The sequence below is a fragment of the Euprymna scolopes genome, chromosome 10 (assembly GCF_053919585.1).
Source record: "Euprymna scolopes isolate OS-2025 chromosome 10, ASM5391958v1, whole genome shotgun sequence".
Lineage (NCBI taxonomy): Eukaryota > Metazoa > Mollusca > Cephalopoda > Sepiida > Sepiolidae > Euprymna > Euprymna scolopes.
In genome coordinates this window covers 41,571,573-41,594,001 of record NC_136491.1, presented here as the reverse complement: position 1 = coordinate 41,594,001, position 22,429 = coordinate 41,571,573, and the positions used below count along the sequence as shown (strand labels likewise).

At 31.6% G+C, this 22,429-nt stretch overlaps 2 protein-coding genes across 2 annotated transcripts in view; one reads left to right on the top strand and one right to left on the bottom strand.

Moving 5' to 3' along the window:
• Positions 1–22,429, top strand: part of LOC145285935 (E3 ubiquitin-protein ligase PPP1R11-like) — a 162,646-nt gene that overhangs the window by 106,380 nt on the left and 33,837 nt on the right. The window lies entirely within an intron of this gene.
• Positions 8,706–22,429, bottom strand: part of LOC145285934 (gamma-aminobutyric acid type B receptor subunit 1-like) — a 408,900-nt gene continuing 395,176 nt past the window's right edge. The window contains exon 17 of the mRNA XM_080134438.1: positions 8,706–10,946. Coding sequence (XP_079990564.1) covers positions 10,590–10,946 — 357 coding nt within the window. The 3' untranslated portion in view covers positions 8,706–10,589. The remainder of the gene's footprint in view (positions 10,947–22,429) is intronic.

Genomic DNA, 22,429 nt, shown 5'->3' with positions numbered 1-22,429 from the left:
CATCACAGAACAAAGCTGTCATATTCCAAAAATTATGTAAATTGATCAAGTATCTTTTTTTTAATTAAGAAAATCAAATTTTACAAGTTTTAATGATTAACAATTTTTGGTAACCATAGCATGGCCCATAAATCTCGGTAGATGAGTTGTCCTCCCTTGAATTAAATAGAAACATGGTGGCTGACGGCTCTATTGTTTCGCTGGTCATAAAATTTGATTTTCTTAGTTAAAGTGTAAAAGTATTTGGTCAATTTACATAATTTTTTGGAATATGACATCTTTTTTTTCTGTGATGGGTATGTACATCATAAAGATTTGTCTGTATTTTTTTTTTTTGCAGTCGAATTCTAAATAAGAACCAAAAAATATATATGACTGCAAATAAGATTTTGGTTTTATCTTTTAGTTAAACAATTATTCATAATTTAATTAATGATAATAATTCAAGTTAGTAAAATATATAATCTTATTGTTTGGTTTCAAACTTGACAAATAAATCTTAGTTAAATTTTGGAGGTTTTATTTTCTTATTTATTTTGTAAAAGGTCAGTTTACTTTTTTTAGCAAGATTGGAGATTGAGTGGCAAAATACTCTCGATCCCTATACTGTATAAAATGAACTAAATTCCCATAATCACCGTTATGTTAATATGTAAACAATAATGTCGGTATTTCAGAAGTTAATAGTTTTAAATAAGCAGAACTTCTTTTAAAAAATAAACAATATAAACGTAACTTTTAAAAAATAATGAACACTTTTCATTTATTTTAAACAATATATACAGAACTTTTTGATTTTAAACAATATGAATAGAACCTTTTGTAATTTTAAACAATATAAACAGAATTTTTTTTATTTTTTTAAAACAAATATTGTTCACAAATGTTTGTTATTAGACTGGGAGAGAAGGGTCTTCACCACAAAAATTCCATCATATGCATTCCAAAAGTTTCTGTCTTCAACTTTTCTCATTTTTTTCTTTACCTCGTAATAAAATCAAAATAAATTGAACTACAATCGGTTGTATATTTTTTCATCGTCCCAAATTTTCTTAGTAAAATACATTGAATAATTCGAATTTATAGCATTACATTGCAAATTAAAAATATTAATAAAGATTTTATACAGAACTTTTTTTTACAATTTAAACAGTATAATAGAACTTTTTATAATTTTAGACAATATAAATAGAACTTTTTTTAAAAATAATTTTAAGCAATATAATTTTTTCAATAATCATGTGATTAAATTTTAATCGGTGATTAGGGGAATTGTTTCCTTTTATGTGATATTGTGATCAAGAGTATTTTGCCACTTTTTCTTAGTAATAAAAAAAGTACCTTCGACATCATCAACACTTTTAAGACCATGTCACAACAAAATTTCTGTTTTTAAATTTTGGAGATGAGGATCGATAATTTGCATTATTTAAACTACTATTTTCATCTTGGATGTTATTTTCAAAACACTTCAGCCGATGTAATCTCTGAACTTCTTCAGGTACGTCTTGTTGAACACGGGAATCCATATGGAATTTTGGCTTGAATCTTTTATTAAATGCATAGGGTTCTCATTGTGTCAGCTATGTTTGGGTAAACCTGTAGTGAAGAATCTCCAGCAGACTTAGAACCGAATATTACTCAGCACTTTATCTGTTGTACCAGGTGTCTAGTACGGATTTTTGGAGTTTATTATTGATTTAGATTTGCATTGTTACTACTTAGATATATATATATATATATATATATATATATATAAATGACAAAAGTCTATATTCCAAATTTCATGATGTTGACCATCTTACAATTTATTCTTTTAATTCAGTTGACACTTACAATTCGTAGCACCAAATCAATCACGGCCCTGTCAGTGGGGTATTAGAATATGCTGACTGCCCCCCCCCGCCTGCAGAGTGTAAAAGTCCCTCAATGGGGGTCCTGGATATGACCTTAAACTATATCCGATGGTGAGACCCCAGCTTGCGGGCTCTGGGGAGTGTGGAGCCACCCTTTAATTGCCATTGCTCCCAGGTCCACTCTGAACCGGAGTGGTAGTACCTGTTAGGGTCCCAACTATGGGTTAAATAGAAACTGACTTGCAAAAAACAAATATATTCTATTAAAAATTTTTTCTTCAAAATCACCGGATTCGGCATTAAATAACCTTAAAAGGGTTGATATGCTGTAAAACAAAAGCAACCAACCAACCAAATCAGTCACTTAATTATTATATCAATCAGTGAATCTATTTTGCCCTTAACTCATCAGAAGAAATAGCAAGAATCAATCAACAAAAATAAAATAAAATGCGTTTGGACATGATTAAACAATCCGAGAATTGGAAGAGAAGTTGCAAATACCTTATATTTTTTTTTCATTGCGCCATTTTGAATCTTTTGTCATTTATTCATTATATGCTCTGTAATTACATCGAGCTTCTTCAATAAGGATTGGTATGTATAAAAAGGAAATATAAGTGAACAAAGAATATTTCCACAGAAAAAAAAAAAATATATATAGTAGAATTTTTTTTTGCTCTGACATTGATATTAAAAGCCTATTTTTCTATTTAAAAATTATCAAAATAAACTTCTTAATATACTCAGTCATGGAGCAACTACATTAAAGGTTAAATAATTTGCATATTCCTTTGAAAAACGAGCGTGAATTGATTGCTTATTCATTTTTATGATTTCTTATTAGATGATATGCTGAATTCTGTTTATGCATAGTTTCTACATTCTGTATAATTGTGTAGAATTTAAGATGAAAACGTTTTAGCACACAGAAATATTTTATATATATATATATATATATATATATATATATATATAAAAGTGAGCTTGTTAGTGTGTGTGCGAAAACTCAACCAAACTCCTCTCTGAATATTTGGGCTACAGAATTGGAATTTGGACCTGTTGCACATAACAGCTAAAGGGTCAAAATTGAAAACAAAAAGTCGACTTTGGCCAAAAGAAATCGATTAACTTCTGAGCATGCATATATATACATTTTGTTTAGCTTGAAGTCACTTTATTTTTAGCCTTTTTTTTTTATCCTTCTGGTGATAGCTCAGATTGTAACAACACAGGCTGGAACGTTTTGGTTTCGATTCCAGCTGATGGAACTAAAGCAATTATTTTTATTTTTGAAATCATTACTGTATATACTAGGTACAATATAATAATCAATAGAGAATTTGCTCTAAAAAAATAAATGTGACATCTTCCTGAATTAAAATATGTTTAAATGTATGTTACGACTGGGCAACATCGGATGGCCTGCTAGTAAATAGAGCTTCATAGTACATATATAATATATACAGTCATCCACATACAGTACTGTTTTGTTGTCTCACAGCTCATCAGTGCGGCTAGACAGGCAACTACCTCAAGCCAGGATCGAAACCCGACCACCCGTACGACAGTCAAGGCTCCTAACCATTATGCTAAATGGCTGCTGCTGTGCGAGTAGTGAATTAACAATGTTTTGACATTGTCCGAAAATACCTAAGCTCGATTTGTTTACACAATATATATATATATATATATATATATATATATATATATATATATATATATATATATGAGAGAGAGAGAGAGAAACATGACTGCATTAGGGGATTGGGCTAGGGAATTACATAAGAATTAAATAGAATTTCAATTAAAATGGTCAATAGTAGATAAAGCTCGAAAATACAAATCTAGTAAATCAAAAAGATATAATCTATGCTTACTTGAGTCATACCACAGAGTGAATTCAAACAAAAAAATTTTAAACAAAAAGTGAGATGTTATACAAAGCTGTCTACATCAAAATAAATTCCTATCAACATGCCTAAGACCTGATTAAAATAACATGTATATAAAATATGAAGGAATATGTTGTGAGTGAAATGTAAGCACTGTAAGAAAATTTTAAATTTAATACAAGGAATTTAGGATGGTGTAATAAATAAAATAGTAGATCGTTAACATATAGAAAATAAACTAAATATTATGGGAAATGAGTTCCTCACGCGAGCGAACACATGCACACAAACTGATAAATCTAAGGTAACTACGATTACCGCCCTTTAACTCTGATAATATCATTCCTGGCCACAAAGGGGCGATACAACCTACTTCCACATCTGGTTTGTGCCATCTTTCTCTCTTTTTCTCTGGGCTTCACAGCATACAGATGTGACAAAAACACTCTCCAGTTTTGGCACCCGCCAAACCGCTATTTGAACTCTCATCAAACACTTTTGAGAGCAACATGCAAGTGATGTTTACTTATCATCTTCGCTATGAACTGTACAACTTAATACGTCTAGAAGTGTAAGCCATTTTTACTTTTAGAACAGTTTCAGATGGTTCGCTGTTACACACAAGTCCTGGGAGGTGACTTGTTTGTAGTAGACAGTTCCACAGAACAAAATATTCTTACCGTGTCGAAACCCGGGAAAGAACATGTGAAATTGCTCCAGAAAAGGTTTAATATTTATGAAGCAATTCTGGTTTCTGATTGGTTTGTAGCAGAACGTGAATTAATTTGATTTGTCAGTTCTTAGCAGCATCGTTTATAAATAGAATCGTCCGACTGTGTGGGATCATACCCCATTAGTGTTCCAAAATATTGCAACAATACGTGTATCTTTTACTGTAAATAATTTACTTTAGTTGCAATTATAATACCGGCAAATTTTGTGTCTTCATTTTTTGTCTAGAGGAGCAAGTGACTATAGCCTTTTCATTCCTCTACTAAACAATAAAGGATGGTTTCACCAACTACAAGAAAAGGTGACTTTGTCCTTTACAATATAACCTAAATAAGGGAAATAGAATTAAATTTAAATTTAATAATTGTTATTGGTAATAAACTAACACATTTCAATAGCACACACACAAAAAAAAGAAATCAAATATTAAGTAATTGAAAAATATTGAGATGAACAGATTGTGATGGATTAAAATAGACTAAATCAGAATATAAGTTTGAAATGAACTAAGTGAGAAATTTAACCTAGATTGCCATAAAGAGAATAATGTGAGAACTACAAGTTTAAAACTAAGCATAGGAGATTAATAAAGACAAAAATCAAAATAGTAAATTAAAAATATAAAGAAATTTTGATAAAATTATAAATCAATAAATGTGAGCAAAACCAGGTTAAGTCCCTTACTCTGTCTCGATATACTGAATGATACAGGAATAGTAAAAATTAAAAAAACAATGATATCACGTTTATATTAAGATAAGGTTGAAAATGATAGTTAACCTTTAAATTAATTACATAACCAGTGTGAAATGAAGATAAATATTAACTACAATTATTTAAATAAACCTTTTAATTTATAGTTTTTCTTAAAAAAAAAATAGGTAAAAAGAAAAACAAACATATCATAACATGTAAATAAAAAATTATACAAAACTAAGGCAAATTGAGAATTGAATACCTGGACATATAAATAGAGACTAACATTTGAAAGGTGTAGTTTAGGAATTGGGCAGTAAATAAATAAATAAATAAATAAATCAGAGAGGAAAAAATAATTATAAAAATAGAAAAAACCTTAAAAGATTAAATGAATATTAAAAATAGAAAATTGTAGAAATATTATCTAAAAATAATAAATACGAAAGTGGAATACTTACTTAATTCGAAGGGAATCGAAAAAAAAAAAGAAAGAAATAAAATAAAATAAAGGTGAACGAGATAAGTCCGAACTGCTTGTTCCCTTCAAATATTATGAATTATGAATATATTCGTACATATATGACAAATGTATTTTGGTGTCTGAAGAGTAGCTATTTTTGGAATATTTTTAAATAATTTAATGTTTAAATTTGTGTAAATGATTACGAAACAATTGTAAGAAATACACCATATGATCTTATTTCATTTGTTGTTACCTTGATTTTTGCAAAAAATATTATATGCATGCTCAATTATGAAAATCGATAATCATGAAGCTTGATTAATTGAGTCGATTAATATTGACTTTCATTTTCTTTTTTAATATATAAAGCATTTTTGGTAAAAGTAAAATATTAATAAGATATATATATATATATAATTATATATATATATAATTATATTATTTGACCCATGTAAATTGTTTAAAATAATTTTTCTCTCTATTTTTTAAGGAATTTATCTGATGAGTAAGCTACTAAAAATGCGATAAAGACATAATTTTGTTGACTTTAGTTACAAACGAAACACTATTGTAATAATTTTCTTTTTGAAATGTTATAAACTATTATGAAACTTGATTTTGGAATTTTGAAAGCTATTGCATTACACTATATATATATACGTAAAGCTGAATGTGTGTGTGTCTGGTCATGAATAGGGTCCTATATGGTTGACTATTTTAAAAAACTGATTACATATAATGATAGAAGATGTATCGAGACACAGGAATGGGTATGGGTATGTTTGATCCTGCAGAACGGTGGTTCATTAAAATTGTAGGGTCTGCGTTCGCGCCTGGTCCACAAAGTATGGAAATAAAAAAAATAAATAAAAAAAAACGTTTACAAGTGTTTTTGATATAGATGTACATAATAATACTTTGATAAGTATGTTTTAACTTAAATAGGGATGGTATAATAAAATTGTGGGGTCTGCGTTTGCGCCTGGCCTCCATAGAATGGAAATAGGCACAAACTTTAATAAAGACTTTTCATATCTATCTGCGTAAGTATACTTTGATAATTATGTTTCAGGTTGAAGAAATATGGTAGAACAAAATTATTGGGTGTTCGTTCATGCCTGACCTCCATAGAGTGGAAATATGTCACAAAGTTTAACAAGGTTTTTTAATATAGATCCACAGAATATTGTGATAAGTGTTTCAGTGTGAACAGGTATGGTATAATAAATTATGGGGTTTATCTATTTTATTTTTACTTTCATCATATTTTGCTTTGGTTTTGATACCCCCGAATTCGAAGCTATCTCTTTACAACCCTTCCTTTTCATAACCTATCATAGTCCATTTTCTGTAGGCTGTTTTTGAACCCAGTCAACGACTGGTACTTTTGCTAGTATATATATATATATATATATATATATATATATATTACTATCTAGCTCTATTTATGTATCGAGCACTGTCAAAGTAAATTTGAAAATATTTACATAGTATATATATATATATATATATATATATATATATATATATATATATATACTAAGTTTCTTTATTTGTATGCTTGCTTCAACATTATAATGACTTAACTGTCTTTCCTTTCCCATGATAATGATTGTGATTGATGGCTGAGAGATTGAATACCAGGCTGCAGAGTCAATAATGATTTTGTGACTGGGTTCAAATCCTTTGACCAGCAGTAATTATCACTTCCTACACTTATTATTGCGTAAGTGTCTGTAGATAAAAAAATAATTTTTTTTTTAGAATAAAAATATACTGTTGAATTTCATTCGAGTAACCCCCAAATTAGTCTACAATCATGGTTTTTATTTTCTATTTCTATATTTTCATTCTTTTTCATAAATGTCTTAAAGAGGTTTCATTGTGCATATAGCCAATGTTGCCATCACACAACTCACCAGATACAAAGAAATATTAAAGACCTTGTGAGAATAACATCCAAGATAAAAACGTTAGTGCAGATGATTCAAGCAGTATTTCTTTTTGCATACAAGGACATCTTTCTATAACTGCTTAAAAATAAATAAATAAAAAAATATTAGTAACAAAAGAAATTGCTTTCTAATAAAGGGTTGTCATCAATCATGTCATAACAATTACAATAAGCAACAATAACCAATGATAAGTATTTTTTTTTTCTCTTTAGTGATATCAGATTGGCCAGTGGTGGTTTGGACAGTCTTTACTTAAACATACATGCATACATATATATCCATGTATGTATATATTCTTGAATTAACAAATAACAACAATAGTATGGTCAATTTTACATGTACACAAATGGTATGACTGACTGAGGAGGTCATGGAATGTAGGGGGTAGGGGTATGTCTTTCTGCAAGTGTAAATTGCTTGTGGAGCAGCTTCATTATTTGCTTGCATTTGAGCCAAGCACCTTCGTTATTTCTACTTTATTCTTTAGGAGATGGACAGTTTTTTTTTTTTTTTTCAAAAAAACATTTAAAATTATATTTTACAACTTATAAAAACAAAACAAAGCACCCGACTTCCATTTGGGTATATCTGGTGTATTATGGCAAAACATTCTTATAAATATCCTTGTCAGTATATGTGGTGCCATGAAGCCCAGAATCAATAGTATCTTTTTTTTATTTCAATGAATATGTGTGTGTGTGTGTCTCATGAGTTTTTTTTTTTTGTCTTTAATTTTTTTTTCAATCTTTTACAGAAAATATTTTACCTTTTGTACTTGATATATGTAAGTGTTTGTAACATTAAAAATCAGAATTTGAAGAAACAAAAAACAAAAAAATAATTTTTATTTATTAGAATGTCTGGTTTGTTTTTTGAATTTCTCTTAACGTTCAAGACTTAGATTTTTATAAATTACTTATTTACTAAAATTCTAGTTTCAATGTTTAAAATAAAATCTCCAACTAATTCATAATACTGCTTAGGGTTAAGTCCAAAATATTTAACAGTTGGAACTAAACAACAAATAATTTATAGCAAATGCATTATAATTAAATTCTCAACCGATGAGTATAATTTTTAAAGTGTGGAAGCTGTAAGATTTTTTTTTTTAATTTAAAATTTTATTTTGAAGAAAGGTGTTTTATCAACAATAGTCACCAAAATGTAGCTTACTTTCATTAAACTTAGGCGATTATGTGTCATCTTACCAAAGGTTTTGTTTTGTAGAGAGTCCCGCCACTCAGACTTAGGGTTTGTGATAGGGTAAATATTTTTTTCTTTTTTACTATCTTTTTAGCATAAAATTAACTGAAGCTAAACGATCACCTTGAAAACGTGGTTCGTTATTTATTTTGTTTGGTTGTTTTGTCTTACAGGATATCAACCCTTTGAGGTTATTTAATGCCGAATCCAGTAATTTGGGAAATTAGTTTTTATGCTTTAAGTTCTTTATATCTTCAAATATTTATTCATGATGTTTGGTTTAGTTGTTTTGTAGAGGAAATTATTTTTGTTTTTGCAGAACATAATTAAGTTTTGCAGAAGAAAAGAAAATCATTTTAGATCAGGAAGCAGCCAATATCTTCACACAACCTGATCTGGTAAGACCATAGGTAAAACATTGTTCATCAAAATCAAATTCTCAAATCAAAAATAGTTTTTCAATTTGGGTTGGTAGATAATTTAATTGTTCCGGATTTGCTGAGTTATTTACCATTTTTTTTCTTGACTGTTAACTGTTGTGGCCTTTTATCTAAAGCTTAAATTGTCAAAGAAAAGTTTGGAATGTATAAGACTCGTACTATTGCTTACATTTTATTCATTAAAAAAAAAAAATAGGGGAAAATTAAGATTTAGATGAAGGTTTAAAAAAAAAAAAAAAAAAAGTTCATGTCCAGAATTCCCTCATATTACAAAAAACAAAATAAAGAAAAATCTGTATGATATACATACCTGTGATGAAACAAAAATATCATATTCCAAAAATCACATAAATCGATCCAGCAGCTTTATTTGTACATATGAAAATTAAATTCTATGAGTATCCAAGAAGTGACTGCCTTGCTCACTATTTTGAAAAAAAAAAAAGTCAAGGGAGATAACTCAATAATTCATACTAGATTTTAAATTATTTATATGATTTTTGGAATATGATATTTTTGTTGCACCACTGGTATGTACTTCATACAGAATTTTGTTTATTTTTGCGTATTATTACAAGGGCAATTCTGGACAAGAACCAAAAATTATTTAAACTAACTAAAAGTAAACACATGTCATTTAATAATAATAAATTATATTAGGAAACAGTTACTGGCTTGATATCTACTCTTAAAAGTTTAACTATTTTAAGAAAAAATGAAAATTTGCTGTCAAGTAACAGCCTATATATACTAATGTGTAACTACTTATCAAGGCTAACCAGATTAATGAAATCCGTCTTGCAATAGAATTCAGTCTAAAAAAAAAAACTTTGATTCGTTTTAAAAATAATTTTGAGAATTAGTTTAGTAAACACGTGGGCATTTTCTTTTCGTAGATTTTTAATCTAAATATATTTAGTTCTTAAATGATAAAACTTCAAAGAAGAATTAGAAATAATAATTAAAAAATTTAACCTAGGCAATCATTTTCATTATGAATTTTATTCGCAGTTACCTCCCTTGTTCAACATTTACTTTTTAGGAGTTTAACTAAATGTTTCATAATCTTTTTCTTTTCCTTATGAAATTTTAAAGTCTCGCCTTTTCAAAAATATTTTCTTCAGAACTATTTGAATAAACCCACGTTTTGATTTTCGTAAATGGTTGTTTGTGAAAGATTCTGTATGGAGAATACTAATATTTTAGTCAATATTTTTGTAAGATGTATGACATATTTGCTTGATTCAATTGTAGACTGATTTAAAACGATGTCTACCATTTTGAATTCCAGATTCTATTTTGCAGTTTTTCTATTATTTTAGAAACTGGGACCCAAAGAAATTGTGTCAACAGAATGGATCCAAATCTGAGGTTGACGTGAGACAACTTTTGGGTCCGCTGGCAAGTCCAGAATCTGAATTCAAATCTACAATTATTTGGCCAGTTTTTTGTCCATTTTGGATTGTTCCAAGAGGAATATCTGGTTTCGGCGGAGACGATGGGGTTTTAAGGATTGTTGTTGGAGCTTGGGATATCTGGTTGCTATTGTTGCATGTAGTAGCTGAGAATTGTTTGTTGCTGAAATTACCCAGCGTGCCATCTCCCATCTGCAGGGCAATGTTGTTGTCATCTTTTTTCATGGCCAACATTTGCTGCTGAGCCCTTTTCAGCTTTTCATTAAGTTCTTTGAGTCTGTCCTCTTTCTGAAAATGAAAAACAGAAAAAAAAAAAAATACTTTAGCACATATTCCTATCTAGATATTTTTTTTTATTTTCTTAGAATTCTCAATAATGGTCATTTAAAATGTATGAGAAACATTTAAGTTAAATTTTAATTAAACCCCAAAAAAACGAAAATTCACAAACTCGGTATCACATCGAAGCTCCATCCTTTGCTCGAAAAATATCGAAAAATTGGCCAAAAACGTTAACTTTTTCACCCCGAAATCGACAATTTTCGACGGGGGGGGGGGGGTGTAAACAAAAACGGTCCTTTCGTGACAATGATCGATTCTACGCATGCGTCAGATGACGTCGTGACCTGATTTACTTTAAATAGTTGAAAAAACGAACAAATTTCATGTACGTCGCATTAGCTCAGTTGGTTAAGGCTTTGGTTCATTATCTAAATATTTTGGGTTCGAATCGTGGTGTGAGATTTTTTTTTTTTTTTTCGCTTTTTTAAATTTAAATATTGAACCAGTGTTATTTAAGCCATTTTTCATGTAACGCTCGTTTTTCTGCCTTTTTTTTTTTTTTTTTTTTTTTACTTCGCTTATTTTTAGCGACACCCAAAAACACCCGGGTACCCACCGATTTTTTAAAATTTTAATATCGAAACAGGCTTATTTAAGCCATTTTTCATGTGTTCGTTTTTCTGTTTTCATCGTTCGTTTGCCTTACGTTAGTTTTTTTTGTGTTTTTATTTATTGTTTGATCGCCGCGTAGCGGGGAAAACAGAAACTGGCTTCCGCAACTTGACGTTGTCACACCTGCTAATTTCGGTTTATAAACGTCAACTTAACACACTTATCAATTCATCCGTTCCCGTGGTCGAGATGGTTAATTCGCAGGGTTTTTTTTCCATTTCCTTTCCACCTCCGCATCAAACGTTCGGGGCTCAAGCCTACCTTTTTACTAAAACTATTTTTTTTCTTTTACACCTCCAAACAACCGGCCAATGTTTTTTTTTTAACAGGGTTGTTTTAATCTAACCCCCCCCCCCCAAACACCCGGGCAATGCTGGGTACTCCCGCTAGTCTATATATATAAAAGCAAAAATGTGTGTATGTTCGCTTTTTGTGTATGTCTGAGAAAGGCTTTTTTCCAAGAAGCAATCGGTCGGCTCACTTCTTAAAACTTTTTATATCACATCTAAATGATAATATCTACGAGTTAACAATGGGGGTTGCCTGTCTATTTAATTTGCCTGAGTTTGAAAAGCTAAATATTCAACATTTTTCGATCGCCGCGTGTAGATTGGGCTTTTTCATATAATAATAAAAGCGAAACGAAGCTTAAGACATCATTTCTGGTGCGATCGCCGGGAACGTCCAAAAGCAATCAGCTTCGTTTTTCCTTATATCAGACAATTGCTATTCAAGTTGGACAATCCCCTTTTTATAGGGAGCTGGTTTCCCCCCCCCCCCAACATCTTGGGGAAACAAGAAAAAAAAACTAAAAAATGCTGCCCCGCAGTAAATAAAATACTGCCCCGCAGTCAAAGTTGACCTCATTAAGTCATTAAGTACAGGCACCTGCCAATTCTTAATACTATTGTCAGCCAATGTACTGGGAATTCTATTCGCAAATGTTTATGTTATTGAATTTCAAAAAAGAAGGCTACCATACTGCCATATGATCATAATGTTGTGAGATCAGGATAAGATCGGAACAGTTCATCAAATTGATGCAATTGTCAATAGAGATACTAGGACCTGAAAATCCAGTGCTTTGTGATTTAGTTAAGTCTTTAATGGTACATGGTCCAACCTCATTGTAATTGTCTGATTATGTGATGTTTTTTACTAATTTTTTTTTTTTTTTTTTTTTTTTAAATTTTCAACAACCATCGAATTTCCATAGGTTCTGCTAGTAAATAATTATTCAAATAGGTGATCTGATTTTTGTTTTTTTCAGATAATATGAGAAAATTTTTCAAAAGTAAAAGTTTTTTGAAACATTGAAATGGATGAATGCTAATATCAGAAACTAAATCTGACTTTGTATCAAGCATTTTTTTCTGGTTTACCAAAATTAGTTTTATGTTTTATAATTTTTTAGATAAGGATTCATAAATTCTTTGCTTTATTCAGACTATTTTTCTCATCTTGGATGTTATTCTCACACTTTTTCCGCCAATGCAACCTCTGACTTTCTTCAGGTATGTCTTGTCAAAGTCTGAAATCTGTATAGAATTTAAAATGGAACTTTCTATCGTTCCGTCACTCATAACTCGGTAAAAGTCCTGAGTAATTTGTAATTGTATTTCCCATAAATTAAATGAAGGGTTCTATGTTAAAATCTTACTGATTTGTGAGTTTGACAAGATGCATCTATTGGAGTTTACATCGGCTGAAACGTTGATGAGAACAATAGTTCGAATGATCCAAATAATATAAAAATATGGTCGATATGCGCTAGAGAAACAACTAAGACCTTTATGATTCAACATATTGTTTTTTTTGCATGCGCATAAAACCAACATGGCCACTAGTGAAAACAATAGGAAATACATTGGATAATAAAGGTCTTAATATCATGAAAACTACTTAATAAATAATGTCAATGTGTGCTAGAGGAACAACTAAGACCTTTATAATCCAATGTATTCTATATTGTTTTCACTAGTGGCGATGTTGTTTTTTATGCACGCAAAAAACATGGTCACCAGAGAAAATAATATAGAATACATTGGATAATAAAGGTCTTAATATCATGAAAACTGCATGTCAGCTACAATTTTAAATGTGATATTCATTCAAAGTAGAGCCTTTTAAAAGTCTTTAGTTCGTCATCTAGTGCATTTTAACCAATAATAATAATATTCATTTTGTTAATAGACTACAACTTCTTTAAACTGAATGTTCACAATGTTTTAATTTGAGGAAGAAAAAGATGCTTTGGTAAACTTAAAACTTTTTATTTCATTTTTTTATGGAAATCGCTCCAGACAAAGCATCAAGCCACTAGATGCAAGGAGCTAAAAACAAACAAACAAATAACTACTACTTCAAGATGAAAAACTTGTCAATAATTAAGTGTTAGATGGAATAGATTTTGATCTAGAAAACAGCAACTCTTCCCTCTTTGTCAGAAACATCGCTCATTGAATGTGAGGACTAAAGGACAAAATAAGGGAAGCGAGAGATTTAGAGTTTATGAAACAAAGCATGAAGCAGATACATATATGTAAAAAAAAAGATGAAAATCATATTTGTGAAAAACTAAGACACTTTATTAAAGTCCCACAAAGCTTCTTTGCAATAGCTGCCTGTCTATGGAACACATTACCATGGGGCTGCTTCCCTGCAGATTAGAATATGGTCGCCTTCAAATCCCATGTAGCAATTTTTTTTGTCATGAACCACCCCCATTTTAAATAAAAATTCTATTAAGATCTAATATGCCACAATTCCAAAGGTCAATATTTTAAACATTAGTTCAAAATCGATTTCAAAATGTTTCTCCCAGAATACACTTTGCTAATATTTCTCTACTATATCGTTATTTCCATGCGAGGTGTTCGACTGAGCCCCAATCCCTGGGCAAAATTCCCACAAACAAAGCTTCTTTGCAATAGCTGCTTGTCTATGGAACACATTACCATGGGACTGCTTCCCTGCAGATTAGAATATGGTCGCCTTCAAATCCCATGTAACAAGTTTTTGTTATAAACAGCCCCCATAACTATCCAAACTGGATCTATTTCAACAATCGTTCTCAATCCTATCATGATATTCTTCATCTCTCAACTGACAATCATTCCATCTCATTAACTCTTATTCTCAAGTGGCTTTTGTCCTTGATAAGTAGTGACACTTTTATAGAATATTTCATTGAAAAATAAATTAATTTATTGAATATATTAAATCGTATGGAATGCATCTAAGTCGCCCATTTTAATGAAATAACCCTATTCTTCTCATTTTATATTTTAACGTTAATTTAACAGCAATATTTCAGTATAAAAAGAAATTAATTCACTGATTAGATTAAATCCTATGGAATGAATTTCCATTTATTGAAAAACAAGTCAGCCATTTTAATGCAAACTTTCTGAAATCGTATTTTTATGACTTAATCTAATATTTCTCACGTAATATTTTAACTTCCAGCCAATGCCGGATAGAGCAACTAGTACCTAATAATTTTATTCTTATGCTTTAGTTTTTTTTAAATTAAAAAAATTTTTTTTTTTTTAGAATTCCACTTTTTCATAATCTTTTTGTTGTCTAGAGCTATTTGAAAGTTCCCACAGCTGCTTTCATCTGGAAAAATCCCAAGCTTTTCCGGGTTAATCTATTAATATCCAATGACATTTTTTCTAACAGATCATTGAGTCTAAAAAAAAAAAAAAAAAAAAAAAAATTGTAATCACTTCAGATATGCTTGCTACTATCGATTCTATTTTAATATTTAATTTGTCCCACATATTCTTCATGCTTAGATTCTAAGAACTATGAGATAAACTAGATTTATTTCTGTGCTTATGTAAAGAAAAATATTTTTTCGTAATACAGGGCGTCCAGAGCGCATTTTGTCATATGAGGGTTGTTCCAAAAGTAAAGCCGGCACTTCTGCATGCCAGTAACATGAGGCGAATGTGTGTATTTTAGTTTCAAGAACCGCCGACAGATGTCGCTTGTCAGCCAAAGAACAGGGGTCGATAACTCTTCCTTTTCTAAAAGTGCGTGCAAACTAAAATTATATTGCATTTCTGAATTTTTTAAATGAGGATTGGTTATTTATATTCTTATTCATCGGACTACTGTTCTCATCTTGAGTGTGATTTTCACAACGTTTCGGTCGATGTAACCTTCGACCTTCTTCAGGTGTATCTTGTCGAACTTGGGAATGTTTTTGTCGAACTTGTATGGAATTTCGAGCGGAGCCCTTTATTTATTTCACAAGGATAGCATGCTCTTGTTCCGTCAGCCATGACTGGATAGAGGTTCTAAGTAAATCGCAAATGTAATTTTTTCCGATGGCCCACACTGAGGATTGAACTTTCAACCTTCAGGAGAATATCACTTTTACAATTGATTTTTCCAAGTACTCTAACCACTGCGCCACGGGTCCTTATATTTTGATACATTTTTATACAATCTTTCTGTAGAAAAAAAAAAACAAAAAAAAATTCTAAGATCTATAAATTGCACTGTTATGATGACTGAATCTATAAATGTTTCATATTTTTATATTTATCATTTTATTTTCAGCTATGAATCACTCATTGAAAAGAAATATTAATACATTAAAATTATATTTTGATACATTTTTTATACAATAATTATATAATAATAATTTCGATTTTCATATTTTTTGCGTTATCGTAAACACTTGCTTATATTTAAGGTTCACATAATGGCCGCTAGACGTCGTTTCTCTTTCGAAGAACAGGGGTCGATAACTCGTCTCTGTTGCTAATATGTCACTGTCCTGCAGAAGTACCGTAAAGCCTGTTTTTTTTAAATTCCAAAAGTTGAAGAGCTACAAAGATTGAAGTGGTACCATTAAAACGAGCGACCTTTTCTGCTACAGAATTTATTTTTCTACACACCAGTCACCACTATTCTCCAGACACTTTTTCCAAGAATTCAATGACGCATATATTGCTTCTGATGACATCAGTTGCTTTCTTAGAGTCTCACACCGTCAATATCTTCAATAGAGAGATGAAACTTACAGGTCGTAAATGCATAAGTTCAGTCATAATAACAATGCAATTTGCAATCCCCTCTGATTCACTCGGGTGCAATTAAAAAATAGGCGGTATTACTTTTGGAACGTCTCGTCATATTATAATGTAGACTTTGGGACTCCTCATAAAATCTGAACATTTGTATGGACATAAAATTCGTTTACTTTGTTTATTATGTTTATATATTAAACTTCCTTTCCATCACAGGAAGATGTGACACAAGGCTAAAAGGTTGAGAGACGCCTTTAAAAAAAGGGGCACTCTGGCTTATTAAAAATTGCCTAGGCAATCCAATCAGGATTTCGCAGTTGAGGGTGCCTTACGCAGTTAACTCCCGCTTCTCTTATTTTGCCCTTTAGTCTTCACATTCCAGGAGCCATGTTTCTGAGGAAGAGGGAAGAATTGCTGATTTTTTTGTGTCAGAATCTATTACATCTAACACTTACCATTCGCAAGTTTTGACCTTGAAGTACTATTTTTTTTTTAGCTCCTTACATCAAGTGCCTCCATACCTTGTCTGTAGTGATTTCCATTAAAAAAAAAGAAAAAAAAAAAACTCTTTGCCAAAGAAGGGAGGCAAAGCTTGGAAGGATGCACATCTTAGGATTATCTAGGCCAATAGAAAACAGCATAACAGTGTTCTTAAAAAATAAAGAAAGTTAAGTATTAAGAAAATAATTGTTCTTCCCAAATCAAATCATTAAAAAAAAAAGAAAAAAAAAATTCTTTTATTCTAGCCTGAAGTCTAAAAAAAAAAAAAAAAAAAAAAAAAAAATGCCATTTTGCTCTTGCTTCGAGCCAAGATCAAAGTGTAGTATCTGTTCCGGCAGATGCTGCAATCAGAGACCATCACCCTTGTGGCAATGAGCTCCTGCTCCATGTAGGGGCAACCCTATATACCTAGAGGCTCTCATTATCCAGCTCCCATTTCTCACCTCTCGGGAGCTGGTCCCCTTTTCCCTTCCTCCCCTCTCCACATTAAAAAACGGCCTCATGCCTAATTTGCTCTCGTGGGGGAGCAAATAAACACAGCCATTTTGCTCTCATTTTTACTGGGTATTCCTCAACAACAACAAAAATTTTGTTTAGAGCAATTTTTTTTTTTCTTTTCATGTTAATGTTTTTGTATCATTAATATTTTTTTTAATATTGGAAATTTGTGATTATTTTTGAATGCTAAACACTTTATGTCGTCTTCCCTTGACTGGAAGATCGCTTGTGAATTTGACATTCCATGTAAATTTCCTACTTCACCTTGTTATATTCAGCTCTCTCCAAAAGGGTCACTCTGAATGGGGGCTAAAATAAAAACAGCATAACAATCAAGAACAATTTCATCTTTTCTGACTGACACTACACTTTGATTAATTTATTTTATTTCAAAAACAGAAGTTGACAAAACAAAATTAGGCACAAACCCAATCAAAAAAGTGGAGAGGTTGAGGGGGTTTATTCTTGTCACTGTACTTTTGAGTTTTTTTAAGATAATCCTACCTAAAATTCTCAGTCACCATAATGCCACATTCACACCAGGGCTCGTTCAACATAAAATTCCCAAATCAAATTTTTTTTTTTTTTTTATCCTAGCCTGAAGTCTAAGAAGAAAAAAAAAAAATGTTTTACTTTTATCTTTACTTAACAAAAATTTTGTTTCGAGCATTTTTTTTAAATTCTCATATCATTGTTTGTGCATTATCTGTTAATTAAATCTCACCTATTTGTTTAAATGTATGCATTTTTGCATGTCTGCCTAAAGCTTTCGACAGAGGCGACGGATTTTCACGAGATCGGTATCGTTTTGAAGCTCGACCTTTTGGTCGACAAATATCGAAAAAGTCACTTTTCTACAAGAAGGGGTCGCTTTTTTCACCAATATTTTCGAAAGTCATCCCCTTTTTTCGATTGACTAGCAAAGACGTCACTTTTTTTTTTTTTTCACGTTCTTTTCCTCCTTCGTGGTATGGGTTCGAGCCTACCTACCTGCTACCACTTTTTTTTTTGGTCAACACACACCTCCAAACACCCAGGCAACGCCGGGCACCCAGGCTAATTAATAAAGACATTATTAATGTCTAGAAGGACCGTATGGTCATCTGTCAAAATAAACGCTTATTGCTAATGAACGCGTTGCAGAGGGCGCTGATGCTGTTTAGAACGCGTCTAATATGTATGGTGGCCTCGTTTGATACAACACAGCTAGTCGCATACCAGCCTACTGGAGAGAACTTGAATGCCTACTAGACTGTCCTCGAGTGTCTAAGGTCTCTCTGTACAGGGGTTTGTCAGAACAATCTGGCATGAGGATACTTTTCCCATAGAAGTAAACCCTGATCAAATATTCAAAATCACATAGTATTCGCTGCCCAAATAAGATCTCCTCACTATGGCTCACCCATATTAGCTTTTCCAAAGAATGATGCACCTTCTCCAAGTGATATTACCTCAAGTAATAGCACGAAACTGGATAATCCACCAGACTAGATAAATTCTTGTTCTAGAATCCAGTAAAACCAAGAGACCAAAATGAAAGATATACTACAATGTATAAAAATGGTTAATTGGGAAGAAGAAAATTATGTTCTCAACTTCTTTACTAACTCAGTGTGTGAGAAATAAAAAACTTAAATGGAACATTCGAATATCTATGTATCTCATATAGAGTTCAAGTGTTAGCCCCAGGTCGTGGGCCCTTGATTTCTGAGAACTTCGACTCAAGTAAAATAAAACCAAAAAGTTAGCTGTTGAGCAGCCGTGAATGTGTGTGCGATCGTAGGTTACTTACTTAACTGTGAAGGTGTGCACATTTAGGTCATTACGGCTGCTAACCAAGACGAAGTAACTATTTTAATACATTGTATAGAAGGCTTTTGTCAGTTAACTCATTTGGTCCTGTTTCATGTTTTTGTGTCATATGACGGATAGGACCATGTAGTTTTCTTTCTTTTTATTGTATAAAACTTTTAGTAAAAATTGTGTTCATCGTGTTTCTTACACCTTGTAGATTGGGGGGAAAAAAAGATCGCAACATTTTTTAAAAAGTTTCTCCAAATAATTTGGGTGTTAAAGGGTTAATATTGGAAAAAAAAAAAATTCTGATAATATACAATATGTTATGTATTCAACTGTTTTATTTTTCTTTGGTTAATGTTTGGCCAAATAATACGAAACAAGCTTATTTATGTGACTGAAAACGAGTCTCATTTTTCATTTTGTAGTATTATTTGCTCGTGTCCATAACATACTAAATATATCAATATACATTCAGTTGTCTAATGTTTATTTTGAGATTTTCTCCTCAGATTTCTTTATCCTTGATTTTTAGTTTTGACGACAGCCAAAACTGGTCAACTGTTTTTATTCTTTCATAATAGTTCAATTCATTTTACTATCAATTAATTGTATCTACATGGCGTTGCTCAATAGTGTATTTATTTGCTATGCTTTTCTTTTTATGAATTACTTGCAGGGCTACCCGGCATTGCTTGGGACCGTATAAACAATGAGAAAATTGAAGTTGATTTTGAACATATTTGTTATTCTTAGGATAGAGGAATTTTTAATGTCTGTCTATCATTTGCTATTTCGAGCAAAAGAATGTTGTACCTACCCTAGGACTGGTATTACACATGTATGAAATAATTGTACCTTCCCTAGGATAGGTAATTTACAGTACATATATGAAATAATTTTACCTTCGCGAGTACGGGTAATGTACAACACATATTTCCCGGGCGATACCGAGTCTTCTACTAGTATATATTTTCACTAATCTCATTCAATCCCGGGCGATGCCGGGTATTCTGTTAGTATATATTTCTACCTATCTCATCCAATCCTGGGTAATGCAGAGTATTCTACTAGTATATATTTCCACCTATCTCGTCCAATCCCAGGCGACGCCGGGTATTTTGCTAGTATATATTTCCAGCAATGTCATCCAATATCAGGCGATGCTGGGTATTCTGCTAGTATATATTTCTATCAATCTTATCCGATCCTGGGCAACGCCGGGTATCCTGTTAGTATATATATCCACCTTCCTCATTCAATCTCAGGCAATGTTATCTCATTCAATCCCGGGCGATGCTGGGTATTCTGCGAGTATATATTTCCACCTATTTAATCCAATCCTGGGTGACATCGGGTATTCTGCTAGTATATATTTCCACCTATCTCACTCAATCCCGAGCGACGCTGGGTATTCTGCCAGTGTATATTTCCACTTATCTAATTCAATCCCAGGCGATGCCAACTTGTTTCCACCTATCTCATTCAATTCCGAGTGATGCTGGTTATTCTGTTAGTTTATATTTCCACCTATATTATTTAATCCTGGGCTACGCAATTTCCTGGACTGACTTCGTATCTCCCACCCCACTGTTAAAAATATACATGAAATAAAATAATGTTTAATCGTAAACAGTTTCAGCCATTTCCGGGATTGACTTCATATCACCCACAACACTGATAAAAATATACATGTTTAACTCATAAACTGTTTCAGCCATTTCCAAAGCTGACTTCATATTTCTCCCCCCATCACTGGTAAAAATATATATGGCATAAAGTAATGTTTAAATCGTAAACTATTTCAATCATTTCTGGAACTGATTTCACATCCCCCACTACACTATTAAAAATATACATGAAATAAAGTAATGTTTAAATCATAAATTGTTTCAGCCATTTCCGGGACTGACTTCATATCCCCCCCACCCCACTGTTAAAAATATACTTGAAATAAAGTAATGTTTAAATCATAAACTGTTTCAACACGTTTTCGAAATTAATACATAAAAACATTAACACGGTTAGGGATTAGCAACCATTACTTCAACATGAATTTCAAAGTGTAGTATATGTCTCAGCATTCCAGTGATTTTAATCCCCTTCACTTAAGAGTTTTTGCAAATAAGCCTCTAGCGTGCACTTGATCCATTTACCTGATTTTTGGAATCAGCAGTTCACCCATGATATGTCAATGTAGTACATCATAAATATATTATATGCACCTTTTTATAGAAGATAATGACGTTATCACTGGAAGTAAACACATCAGGCTATCATCCCCCTACTTGAAAAGAAGGAGAAGATTATGCCTGGGAGGATTATCTCATTAAACATTCACCAATTCATAAACTTATAATTAGTATAATATTAAAATCTACATGTATAAGGCTTTAGAGAAATAAAGGTTGGTTAGCTCATATGATCCCCCGCTTCCACCGTACTCGAATAAACCATAGCATATATAGTGTTTGGGATTATGAATTTGGTGAAATTTTATGACTCCTTGAAAAAAAACAGGCAGTTGACCCACTTAGAATTAATTGTTTTGGCCAATTTTTACATATTACTCATGCGATATGCAACGATACCAATTTTGTGGGGGTACAGTACCGCTGAGAAAAGTTTTAGCAAGACATACAAACATACATACATTTAAACAGATAGGTGAGATTTATATAATAGACTAGCAGATTGCCCGGATGTTTGTAGGTGTGTGTGGTGTTAAATAAAAAAGAAACCAGGGGGGATGGAGATAGGATCGAACCCGAAGCCCTGAGGCGAAGTTTGAAAATAAAATCGGCCAATGAGTTAGTGAAAGATGTTTGAATTTATTTAAGTAAGAACCAAATTGACAGGTGCGTGCCCGGAAGTCGTCGAGCATTACGATGACGACGACAACGATGTAGGTTTGTTTGTTATAAGCGAAGTAAAAAAAAAAAGAAAACAATGTTTTAATTAAGCAGGGGGGGGGGG